The sequence below is a fragment of the Mustela putorius genome, unplaced genomic scaffold (genome assembly GCF_011764305.1).
Source record: "Mustela putorius furo isolate JIRA1106 unplaced genomic scaffold, ASM1176430v1.1 tig00000876_pilon_pilon_pilon, whole genome shotgun sequence".
Lineage (NCBI taxonomy): Eukaryota > Metazoa > Chordata > Mammalia > Carnivora > Mustelidae > Mustela > Mustela putorius.
The window spans coordinates 5666520-5679908 of NW_025421506.1; the positions used below are offsets into that span (position 1 = coordinate 5666520).

At 33.5% G+C, this 13389-nt stretch overlaps 1 protein-coding gene across 3 annotated transcripts in view; it reads left to right on the plus strand.

The window, feature by feature from the left end:
- The window catches only part of ERCC6L2 (ERCC excision repair 6 like 2), a 135819-nt gene that overhangs the window by 20826 nt on the left and 101604 nt on the right, over window positions 1-13389 (plus strand). For all 3 annotated transcript variants that reach the window (XR_001177085.2, XM_013048341.2, XM_013048343.2), the window contains one exon: window positions 9930-10049. Coding sequence is in view for 2 of the 3 variants with exons in the window: in XM_013048341.2 (XP_012903795.1) it covers window positions 9930-10049 (120 nt within the window). In the remaining variant the exon portion in view is untranslated. The remainder of the gene's footprint in view (window positions 1-9929; window positions 10050-13389) is intronic.

The following is a 13389-nucleotide window of genomic DNA, read 5'->3' on the forward strand; positions in this document are numbered from 1 at the left end:
ATTTCCATGATACTCCTTTTCACTCTTTCAGTGTTTGTAGGATCTGAGTGATACCTCTGCATTTTTCATGTGAATATCTTGTATTCTGTTTTATTATGTTTTTTAAAAAGATTTTATTTATTTCAGAGAGACAGTGTGTGTTTGCATGAGTTGGGGGAGTGGCAGAGGCAGAGGGAGAAGCAGACTCCCTGCTGAGCAGGGATCCTTATGCCTGGATTTGATCCCAGAATTCTGGGATCATGACCCAGAAAGGCAGACTCATAACTGACTGAGCCACCCAGGCACCCCTCTGTTTTATTTTTGATAGCCTAAGAAGGTTTATTGATCTTGTTGATCTTTTCAAAGAACCAACTTTTAGCTTTGTTAACTTTATCTGTGGTTTCTTTGGTATTTCATTGATTTCTGCAATTATTTCTATTGTTTTGCTTCTACTTACTTTGGATGTATTTCACTCTTCAGTTACTCACTTGTTAAAGTAGAACCTTAGGTCATGAATTTCATATCTATCTTCTGATGCCCTATTTTTATGTTTGAACTTTGCTTTATTTGTGTTCCGTAAATTTTGATGTGTTACATTTTCATTTTCATATAGAGATTTTTTTTCCTTTGGTTCTTGAGTTAGTTGCAAGCATGATTGACTTGCCAATATTTATTTTTTCCTAGATATTTCATCATTAATGATTTCTAATTCCATGGTGGTTAGAGAATATATTTTACAAGATGTCAATATTTTGAAAAATTTATTGATTTTTTTTCTATGCCCCATTTTATTGAACATTCTATATGTACATCTTAAAAGAATATGTATTCTGCAGTGTTCTATATCAATTTGTAGATCAAGTTAATTGATAATGTTCAGATTTTCTATGTTCTTAGTATTACTGAGAGAGGGAAGTTAAATTCCACTGTATTTGGGGGTTTATCTGTTTCTCCCTTTAATTTTGTCAGTTTCACTTTCATGTATTTTGAGATTCTGTTATTAGGGTCATAAATATTTATAATCACTATGTCTTCAATGAGGAATTGACCCTGCTATTATTATGAAATGCTCTCTATTTCTAGTATAATACTTGAAATCTTCTTTATCTGATATTAATTTAGTCACTTTGATATATATATATATATATATATATATATATATATATATAAAGATTTTATTTATTTATTTACAGACAGAGATCACAAGTAGGCAGAGAGGCAGGCAGAGAGAGAGGAGGGAAGCAGGCTCCCTGCTGAGCAGAAAGCCCGATATGGGGCTCCATCCCAGGACCCTGGGATCATGACCCGAGGCGAAGGCAGAGGCTTTAACCCACTGAGCCACCCAGGCGCCCCCCACTCTGATATTCTTATGCTTGCTGTTTGCAAGGTATGCTTTTTTGCATTCCTTTATTTCAAGTGCTGTGTCTTAATACTTAAAAATGTGTCTTGTGTAGCAGAAATAAACAAAATGGAAAGTAAACAAACAAAAACCAATAGAACAGAGCAGTGAAACCAGAAGTTGGTTCTTTGAAAAGACCAACAAAATTGAAACACCTTTAACCAGATACATTAAAAAAAAAAAAAAAAAAAGGAAAAAAGAAAAGAAAAAAGAGGACTCAATCAGAAATGAAAGCAGAGAAATAATAGCTAATACCACAGAAATGCAAAGGATTGTAAGAGATTATTATGAACTAGAAAAAATGGATAAATTCCTAGAAATATCTCCCAAAGCTGAATCAGTAAGGAATAGAAAATTTGAACAGACTGATTATCAGCAATGAAATTGAATCAGTAATGAAAAAACTCCCAAGAAACAAAGGTTCAGGACTGGGCAGCTTCATAGTTGAATTCAACCAAACATTTAAAAAAGAGTTAATACCCATTCTTCTCAAACTATTCCAAAAAATAGAAGAGGAAGGAAAACTTCCAGATCCATTCTATGAAGCCAGAATTACTGTGATACTAAAATGAGGTAAAAACACTACAGAAATGAGAACTGTAGGCCAATATCTCTGATGAACTTGGGTGCAAAAAATTCTAAAAGATACTAGCAAACCAAATTTAACAAAACAACAAAACATTTAAAAAAACACAGTCAAGTGGGATTTATTCCCAGGATGCAGGTGGTTCCGTATTTACAAATCAACCATGATACATCATATCAATAAGAGAAAGGATAAAAGTCATATGATCATTTAATAGACACAGTAAAAGTATTTAACAAAGTAGAACATCCATTCATGGTAAAAACCCTCAACAAAATAGGTCTGAAGGGAACATACCTCAACATAATAAAGGCCATATGTGAAAAACCCACAACTAACAGCAGACTCAATGGTGAAAAACTGAGAGCTTTTCCCCTAAGGTCAAGAACAAGACAAGGATGTCCATATTCACCACTTTTATTCAACATCATAACCAGAAGTCCTAACCACAACAATGAGACCAGAAAAAGGATTAAAAGACTTCCAAATTGGTAAGAGGAAGTAAAATTTTCACTGTTTGCAGATGACATGATACTTATATAAAAAACCCTAAAGATTCCACCAAAAGCTACAAGAATTGATAAAGGAATTCAATAAGGTTGCAGGATACAAAATCAATATGCAGAAATCTGTCACACTTCTATACACTAATAATGAAGCAACAGAAAAAGAAATTAAGAAAATGATCCAATTTACAACTGCACCAAAAATAATAGAATATCTAGGAATAAGCTTAACCAAGGAGGTGGAAGATGTGTACTCTGAAAACTATAAAACATAAATGGAAGAAATTGAAGATGATGTAAACAAATGGAAAGACATTCCATGCTCATGGACTGGAAGGAGAAAGTTGTTAAAATGTCCGTATTACCTGGGGCACCTGGGTGGCTCAGTGGATTAAGCCTCTACCTTTATTTAGCTCAGGTCATGGTCTCAGGGTTATGGGATCGAGCTCTCTGCCCAATGGGAAGCCTGCCCCCTACTCCCTGCCTGCCTCTCTACCTACTTGTGATCTCTCTCTCTGTCAAATAAATAAATAAAATAAAATAAAATAAAGTCCATACTACCCAAAGCAATATACAGATTTAAAGCAATCCCTATCAAAATACCAACAGCATTTTTCACAAAACTAGAACAGTCCCCAAATTTGTATGGAATGACAAAAGACCCCAAATAGCCAAAGCAACCTTGAAAAATAAAAATAAAGCTGTAGGCATCACAATTCCCTATTTCAAGTAATACTACAAAGCTATAGTAACCAAACAGTATGGTGCTGGAACAAAAATAGACACATAGATCAATGGAACAGGATAGAAAACCCAGAAACAAACTCACAGTTATGTGGTCAATTAACCTTTCACAAAAGAGGCAAGAACATACGATGTGAAAAAGTCTCTTCAACAAATAGTGCTGGGAATCTGGACAGCTATGTGCAAAACTGGACCAGTTTTTTACACTATATACAAAAATAAGCTCAATGACTCAAAGACCTTGAAGCCGTAAAAACTCTAGAAGCCAGCACAGGCAGTAATTTCTCTGACACTGGGGTTGTAACAATATTTTTCTAGATATATCTCCTGAGGCAAGGGAAACAAGCAAAAATAAAATTTTGGGACTGCATCAAAATAAAAAACTTCTGCACAGCAAAGGAAATAGTCAACAAAAGTGAAAGACAATCTACTTAATGGGAGGAGAAGATATTTGCAAATGACATTTGATAAAAGGTCTGTATCCAAAATATATAAACTTACAAGAACACATACACACACACACACAAATACGATTAAAATGGTCAGAAGATATGAACAGACATTTCTCCAAAGAAGACATACAAATGGCCAACAAACATCACTCATCATCAGGGAAATCAAATCCTCATCAGTGGCTCAAGTGAAAAACACAAAAGTAAACAAGTGTTAGTGAGGATGTGGAGAAAAAGGAACCCTTGTGCACCACTGATGGGAATGCAAACTGGTACAGCCATTGTGGAAAGCAGTATGGAGGTTCCTCAAAAAATTAAAAATGGGATTACCCTATGATCTAGAAATTGCACTACTGGGTATTTACCTAAAGAATATAAAAACACTAATTCAAAAGATTATATGCACCCCTATTTTTATTGCACCATTATTTACAATAGCCAAATTATGGAAGCAGCCCAAATGTCTGTCAATAGATAAATGGATGAAGAAGGTATGGTATCTATATCTATTTAGATATGTATGGATGTATACACACACACACACACACACACACAGGAATTTTATTCAGCCATAAAGAAAAATGCAGTCTTGACATTTGCAGCAACATGGCAATCAAAGTAATCAGTCAGAGAAAGACAAATACCATATGATTTCACTCACATGTGGAATTTAAGAAACAAAGGGGGAATAAAAAGAGAGAGAGAGAAACCAAAAAACAGACTCTTAACTATAGAGAACAAACAAGTGGGTTACCAGAGGGGAAGTGGGTGGGCAGATGAGTGGAATAGGTGAAGATTAAGAAAACACTCATCTTGATGATCACTGAATAATACATAGAATTGTTGAATCACTATATTATACACCTGGAAATAATACAACACTGTATGGGAGCTATACTGGAATTAAAATTAAAAAAAAAAGTATGTCTCTTGTAGACAACTCTTTATCCATTTTGGCAATCTTGATATTTAATTGGAGTGTTTAGTCCATTTACATTTAATATAATTTCTCTTATATTTGAATTTGTACATACCATTTTATTATTTGTTTTTTGTTTGAACAGACTGTTTTCTGTTTTATTCCTCCTCCATTCCTGCTTGCTTTTGGGTTGCTAGGATACTTTTAAAAATTTCAGTTCTCCTATTGGCTTTTTAACTATTTACATTTTTTTTGTTGTGATAAAAAAATAAATTCCCAACTTTTCACAGTGTGCTTAATTTTAATAATGTAGCACTTCATGTAAAATGTATCATGATGAAATGGGTTGTCATATTCTTTTAAGGAAACTAATGTTAGGAAAGTTACGTATAATACCTAATAGCCATACATTATCTAAATTTTGAAAATTAGACCAAACTTACATGCCCAGCATCAGCCCAAGTTGATTTTAGTATATATTTCTTTTTATATTTCTGTGTTATATTTGCTAATATTTTAAGGGATTTAATTTAATATTTGCTTCTGAGTAAGAAAAATTGGCCTATAAATCTCCTGCCTATAATATGCTTGTCATATTTTCTTATCAAGATTATGTCAAACTCATAAAATGAATTGAGACCATTTCTCCCTTTCTAAAATCTGAAACAGTTTAAGACGGCATTATATCTTACCTTACCTGACCTTACCTTACCTTATCATCTTTTCCTTTCTTCTCTCCTCTCCTTTCCTTTTATTTCCTTTCATTTCGTTTCCTTTCCTTTCCCTCTCCTTTTCTCTTTTTTTCTTTTCGTCTTTTTTCTTTCATCTTTTTTAAAAAAAGATTTTATTCATTTATTTGACAGAGAGAGACACAGCAAGGGAAGGAACACAGGCAGGGGAGTGGGAGAGGGAGAAGCACGCTCCCGGCTGAACCGGGAGCCTATTGTGGGGCTCGATCCCAGGACCCTGGGATCAGGACCTGAGCCGAAGGCAGATGCCCAATGACTGAGCCACCCAGATGCCCTGGTTTTTTTTTTTTTTCTTTTTTAAGTAGGCTCCACACCTAGTGTGGGGCCCAACATGGGGCTTGAATTCAAACCCTGAGATCAAGACCTGAGGTGAGATCAAGAGTCAGATGCTTAACTCACTGAGCCACCCAGGCACTCCAGGACTGGCATTCTATCTTTCTTAAGCATTGATAGACTTTATTGGTGAAACCATTTGACTTTTAGTTTTCTTTGTGTAAGATTTATAATTATGTATTGAGATTTAATATTTTATGAAAATGTAAATTTTGTGTTTTTTCTTGTGTCAGTATAGATAAGTTCTGTTCTTCATTTATTCCAAATTTTTAGTTATTGGCATGACATTACTTATTATGTCCTTTGTGTTTATGTGTGTGTATTTACCTCTTCTTGTAGTTTTTCTTCTTCATTAATTACCTAGGGGCTTTATCACTTTTTAAAATCCTCACTACAATGATCATTTGGCTTTGTTGATCCTTTTTATTATATGCTTTTCCACTTATACATTTTGTTTATAATTCTGTTTTTTTGTGTTCTGTTTTCTGTATTTTTATTAATTTTTGAAATAGATTCTTAGATACTTTATTAGTAGCTTCTTTTCTTCCTAATGTAGGCATTAAGTCCCTAAAACATGATCTTAGGTATAGTCCACAAGTTTAATATGTAATTATTACTTATTATTGTTAAACTCAAAATATATTCTAATCTTAGTGAAATTAGAAGTATATTCTAATATACTTTTTATATATGTATTTTAATTAATTTATTATTATTTTCAAAGATTTTATTTATTTATTTGACAGACAGAGATTACAAGTAGGCAGAGAGGCAGGCAGAGAGAGAGGAGGAAGCAGGCTCCCTGCTGAGCAGAGAGCCCGATGTGGGGCTCGATCCCAGGACCCTGGGATCATGAGCTGAGCTGAAGGCAGAGGCTTTAACCCACTGAGCCACCCAGGCGCCCCTATATATGTACTTTTGAAGATTTTATTTATTTGAGAGAAAGAGAGAGGATGGGAGGTGGGTCGGGGCACAGGGAGAGGGAGAGGGAGAAGCAGAGGTTCCATCCCAGGACCCTGAGATCATGACCTGAGCTGAAGGTAGTTACTTAAAAAACTGAACCACCCAGTCACCCGTTATTCTAATATGCTTTAAAATACATTTCTTCTTTAGGTCACCTGAGTGGCTCAATCCTTGGGCGCCTTAGTGGCTCAGTTGTTAGGTGTCTGCTTTGGGCTGAGGTCATAATCCCAGGGTCCTGGGATTGAGCCCGGCATCAGACTCTCTGCTCAGCGGGAAGCCTGCTTCTCCCTCCTTGCTCTGCCCGCCTCCCCCCACAACCCCAGCTTGTGTTCCCGTTCTCGCTGTCTCTATGTCAAATAAATAAAATCTTTAAAAAAAAAATAAAATTTATTTCTTCTTTGAAGTGTATTTCTTACTTTATAAATATTTGTGGATTTTCTTCTTAAACTTCTGTTATTTCTAGTTTCTCACATTAAAGAACATATTCTATATTTCTGCTGAACCCTATTGAGATTTGCTCCATGACCTTATATGGTGCTTTGATAAATATTTCATGTTTGCATTATTAATTTTCTAAAAGATTTTATTTATTTATTTGAGAGAAAGCATAACTAGGGAGGGTGCATAGGGGTAGAAGGAGAAGGAGAGGTGACTCGCTACTGAGTAGGGAACCCAGACAAGGCTCAGTCCCAGGATCCTGAGATCATGACCTGAGCTGAAGGCAGATGTTAAACCAACTGAGCCAGCCAGGCACCCCTCATATGTATTTTAAATGAAACTGTGTTTTACAGTAGTGTGCAGTGTTTGATCAAATGTTCATTAGGTCAAGTTTGCTAACCATGTGATTCAAATATTCTGCTGCTTTACTGATTATTTTGTTTCTTACTGAGTCATTTCAAAATCTTACCATTATGCTATGGATTTGTCTACTTTTATTTCAGTAAGCTGTTTTTTCTTTGCTTAACAATTTACACTAGTTATAACTTCCACATGAATTAATTTTTTAATCAATATCAAGCTTGAAGTGTATCTTTTTAATTTAGTAATGTTTTTGCCTTAGAGTCTAATAAAACAGCTATATCAACTTTCTTTTGGTTTTTGTTCATATGTCTTCATTTTTTTACTTAACAACTTTTCCTATTCCTTGTTTTAATGGTGTGTGTGTGTGTGTGTGTGTGTGTGTGTGTGTGTAAATGGCATACATATTTTATGGACCTGATGATCTTTGTCTTTTAATTGTAACATTTAGTCTCCTCCATGGAATGTGCTTTCTAATATATATGGATTTAAATCTACTATTTTATTATTGCTCTTTATTTGTTGTATGTTACCTGTGTTTATTTTCTTCTTCTTTTTTGCCTCCTTTTGGATAGATTATTTCATATTATTCCGTTATCTCTTTCTTAATAGGTTACTACTTACACATTGATGTATTTTCCTTCTAGTGGTTACCCAAGAGATTACAATAAACATTCTTGACTTATCAAAAATTCTAATATAAACTAGTAATTTTATTTCCTCCTGGACAGTGTAAGGACACCAGAATATTATAATTACACTGGACCCTTTCAGACTCAACTGCATGTGTTGTCATATCTTTTAATGCTTTTATTTAATTTCAAGAAGACAGTTTTGTTCAATAATGTTTACATATTTATATTTTCTATATATTTACCATTTTTGTTGTTCTTAAGTTTTTCCTGCATCACTGAGCATCTACATCATATACTTTTCCTTGTGCCTGAAAACATCCATTAATTATTTCCTGTACTGTGCTCTTTTGATGAGGATTTTGTTCAGTTATTTGTCTGAAAATATCCCCATCTTTATTCTTGAATAGTATCTTTACTGGGTATAAAACTAGGTTACTTTTATTTTCTTTACCATCTTGAAAATATCATTTGATATATAGTGTCTTTTGTTGTTTTTGCTGCCAGATCAGCTATTTGTCCAGTTGTTGCTTTTTGGTAGGTAATCTATTGTGTTTTCCTTGTGCTACTTTTAAGATTTTCTTTTTGGTCTCAAGTTTTGAGCAGTTTTTCTATGCAAAACCTACTTGTGGGTTGATAATTTATTTATTTACTTATTTATTGGTTTGATGTTCTTAGTGGATTGGGAATATATGGCTTGACTTTTTTTTTTTTAATCAGCTTTTAGAAGTTTTCAGCTTTTATCTCTTCAAATACTTCTCTTACACCATTCTTTTTCTTTGACATTTGGGATTGAGATTGTAGGTAACCATTCTTTTTTAATTTATTTTTTTTTTAAAGATTTTATTCATTTATTCATGAGAGACAGAGAGAGAGAGAGAGAGAGGCAGAGGGAGAAGCAGGCCCCCCACTGAGCAGGTAGCCCGATACTGGACTTGATCCCAGGATCCCAGGATCCCAGGATCATGACCTGAGCTGAAGGCAGTTGCTTAACCATCTGAGTCACCCAGGTGACCCCATTCTCATTTTAAAAACACTTTTTTTTAGTTTTTCCAATCTCATATTTTTTTCTTTAGGTTTTAATATTTATATGATTTATTTTTCTAAAGTAATGATTCTTCCCCGATATGGATACCTCAAATACTTTCCCCAATCTTTAAAATAACTCTGCAAATATTTATTTTTGCTATTTTCATGTATTTTTACAGTTATTCAAAAAGGTTATTTCACCTAAGTTTACATAACAGCCAAGCAACTAAGGCTGAAATTTGAACCAAAGTCCAATTGATTAAATATTTCTTGCTCTTCATTATGTGAGGTTATATTTCCTTTATTATGTCTCTTTGTCTTTCTTACTTGGTATTTAGACAATAGCTGTTATTCCAAGTGGTGTGTGTATTGATGAATGGTCTTAGTCTATCTTAAAATAACATTCTATCATTCCATCTATAATTATTAGATGAACCGAAGTACACAACAGGGAAAAAAGAATGCATATAGTTTATTCTAATAGAATATATGAAGAGATAGTTTCTGTGGAGAGAGACAAATAAGAAGGTAATGTCCCAACTGATGAGATCAAGAAAGAATTCATTGAGTAGGTAAAACTTACCATGTAAGTGATAGCCATGGTATCATGGGTAAGATATGAGAATTCTTTTTCACTGTGCTCAGGGGTAAGGTGTACTGTACATTTGTTAATATATATAAAGAAAACCAATACTGCTATTTCTTGTTGTTTATCCCTGTAACATCTATTTGTATATATTCAAATTTTCACTAATTGGGTAGTCAATCATGTAAGCCATAACATTTTGTCCATCTTGAAACATTTACACAGTAACTAAAAAGTTTTTTTTTTTCTCCCAGGTTATTTCATTTTTGGCTGCAGTTTTGCATAAAAAGGGAACTCGTGAAGATATTGAAAACAACATGCCAGAATTTTTACTAAGAAGTATGAAAAAGGAGCCTCCTTCTATAGCAAAAAAAGTAAGATGTTTAGGAGTATAAAGCTCATGAAGCTGGTATTGGAAATGTATATAGAAACTTGTACACAGCATACTTTATAGCATAAATTCAAAACACATAAGTTAAAGACATTATTAAAATATTTGTTTTATAGACCTAATTCTTAAAGGATTATCAGTTTCATCCTCAAATTAAGTATGATTGACTCAAAATGGCAAAATACAATTTTAGCTTAAATTTTTTTGGAGGTTTAACGTCTTTTTCTTGGCTGGATATATATGACTTACTTTAATTAATTTGTTAAGTTTGCATAAATGTGTATGTAAAGTTAATCAAAGTCCATTATATTGTTTTTTTATTTACGTGAGAATGAAAGGGAGACATTGATACTGATAAAAAAGGTATGTCATTGATAAGGTTGTTCAGGAGAATAATTACATCCTGAAACTCTGAAACAAATTCTTCCTACATGAGGACTGTTGAAGTTGGAATTAGAAAGACTAAGGTCTAGACGTGTTTTTATTTCTGCTCCTGTCATTATGAATGCTATTCATGTCTATATTTCAGCTTTCTCTTTTGTAAATACATGTTTATAAATATCTCATGTATGACTCATAAAAAATAAGAGATTTCTAGTAAAATAATGAAATGCAAGAAAAATATACTTTTGTGTCTGACTTTTATATTCTCAGAAAACTGGATAGAAATAAAGATGAAGTGATTTTATGAAATCTTTATTTTCTCATGGTAATGAAATCACTTTCTACAAGTCAAGTTTTAAATAGTCTCATCTAGGGGCACCTGGGTGGCTCAGTGGGTTGGGCCGCTGCCTTCGGCTTGGGTCATGATCTCAGGGTCCTGGGATTGAGTCCCGCGTCCGGCTCTCTGCTCGGCGGGGAGCCTGCTTCCCCCTCTCTCTCTCTCTCTGCCTGCCTCTCTGCCTACTTGTGATCTCTCTCTGTCAAATAAATAAATAAAATTAAAAAAAAAATAGTCTCATCTGTACTAGAGTCTTATACATAAGATTGGTGAGGCCAATTTACTATTGTCAATCATTGGGGCATTTTAGTGCAAAATTTTGAGAATTATTGGCTTATGGAATTATTATTGCTTTAAAATTTTTAATAATTTTTAATATTATAAATATATCCTATAACAAATTTAATTTGATCCTAAAGAAGTATTTAATTCTTTTTTAAGCATATTTTTTTGACCTGAGTCATTTTATTTTATTTTTATTATTTTTTTGAAATTCAATTAACATATAGTGTATTATTAGTTTCAGAGGTAGAGTTCAGTGATTTATCAGTCTTATACCCAGTGCTTATTACATCATATGCCCTCCTTAATGTCCATCATTCAGTTACCCTGTCCCCCATCTCACTTCCTCCCCAGCAACCCTCAATTTGCTTCCTATAATGAAGCAAGTCTCTTGTGGTTTGTCTCCTCTCTGGTTTTGTCTCGTTTTATTTTTCCTTCCCTTCCCCTTTAAGGGATATTCTTTTTTTTTTTTTTTTAAAGATTTTATTTATTTATTTGACAGAGAGAGATCACAAGTAGATGGAGAGAGAGGCAGGCAGAGAGAGAGAGAGGGAAGCAGGCTCCCTGCTGAACAGAGAGCCCGATATGGGACTCGATCCCAGGACCCTGAGATCGTGACCTGAGCCGAAGGCAGCGGCTTAACACACTGAGCCACCCAGGCACCCAGGGATATTCTTAATGTGTCTTTAAATCTTCTCAAGTTCAAAGACTGTTTGTAGTCCCATTTTCAGTTGTTATTTGATTCTAAATGTCATTGCAGAATTTATTAATATTTTATGTCAGTTCTGGTAATTAACAGGGCAGAGAAAGCAGGGAAAATTAATACTTTAAATAGGTAAAGATATTAATATATAATATATATTTATAATACATATTTATTTACATTTATATATGTATATGGGCACATATGCATATATATGTATAATTCCTTCTGATAATAAACAATGCTATTTCTGTATCTCTTTCAGTTCAATTCTATTTATTTATGATTTTATCTATTAATTTAATTGATAAAGATGGAGACAGCAAGAGAGGGAACACAAGTAGGGGCAGTGGGAGAGGGAGAGAAGCAGGCTTTCAGCCTAGCAGGAAACCCTATGTAGGGCTCCATCCCAGGACTCTGGGGATCATGACCTGAGCCAAACAAGATGCTTAAGGACTGAGCCACCCAGGTGCCCCCTTCCATTTAATTCTTAAGTATTTATTTTTAATCTTTCTTATATTCTAATAAATTTCACTTAAGTTGTATCTGTTTTTTTGAGTACCACTGTGGCTGCATTTCATAGTTTTCATTAGGTGGGCTTTTCATTATTGTTTTCTAAATTATCTGTGGCTCTATAGTTTTTCTCTTTTACTCAAGTACTATTAAAAGTGAAGTTTAAAATTTCCAAGTGAATAGATGTTATTGGGGTATGGAGAATAATAGGAGTATTTCGCCTTTGTTGTTGATTTCTGCTTTGTTGCTAAGGTAATACTGGCTTTATTTTTATTTTTACTTTTATTTTATTTTATTTTTTTGTGGCTAAATCCCTGGTCAGGTGTTTTTAATGCTGTGGTGTTACATAGTCTCAGTTATTTAAAAAATTTTGCAAGGATTTTGCACATTATTTATTATTATGGCCATATAGGTCTAAATATATCTGTTTAATCAGGATAATTGGATAATTATAGTGTTCAAATTCTTAGTACTATTTTGTTTTGTTTTTGTTCTATTTGAGCAATTAAATTCTGAGAGAAATATATTACATTTTCCTGCTATGTCTTTTCAGCTTTCTCATTTCTTCTTGTCTTTGTACCACTTTTTGCTTATTTAAGAACTTCAATTAATTGTTTCTAAAGTTTTACGTACTTCTATATAACTGTCATACTGGGTTGATAGTTTATCTGTATGTAGAATTCTAAGTTAAAAATCTTCTTTCAAACTTCACCAAAATAATTTTATTTTCTTCTGTCACTCCATATTGTAGATAGGTTCCAGTACTGAACTGATATTTTCCATGGATAGGAAATTTTCTTTTTGTTTCAAAGTGTATAGGACTTTTTCTTCAACCTTGAAATTTATAAATTTCCTCAGCCCCAACACTCATTATGATTTCTGAAGAAGTTGTGCTTTGGAAAAGTATACATAGTACTTTATATAGGGGAAGTGGTGTGCTACTTCTTTGAAGCAGATGATTGGCCTAATTGTTTCCCCTTTAATTACTCTGCCATTACTTTGCATTGTTTTCTTAATTTCCTTTTCTTATAAGTCATGCTAATATATTAAAACACAGCTGATTTTTATATATTGATTTTGTGTCCTGCATATTTACTGACTTTA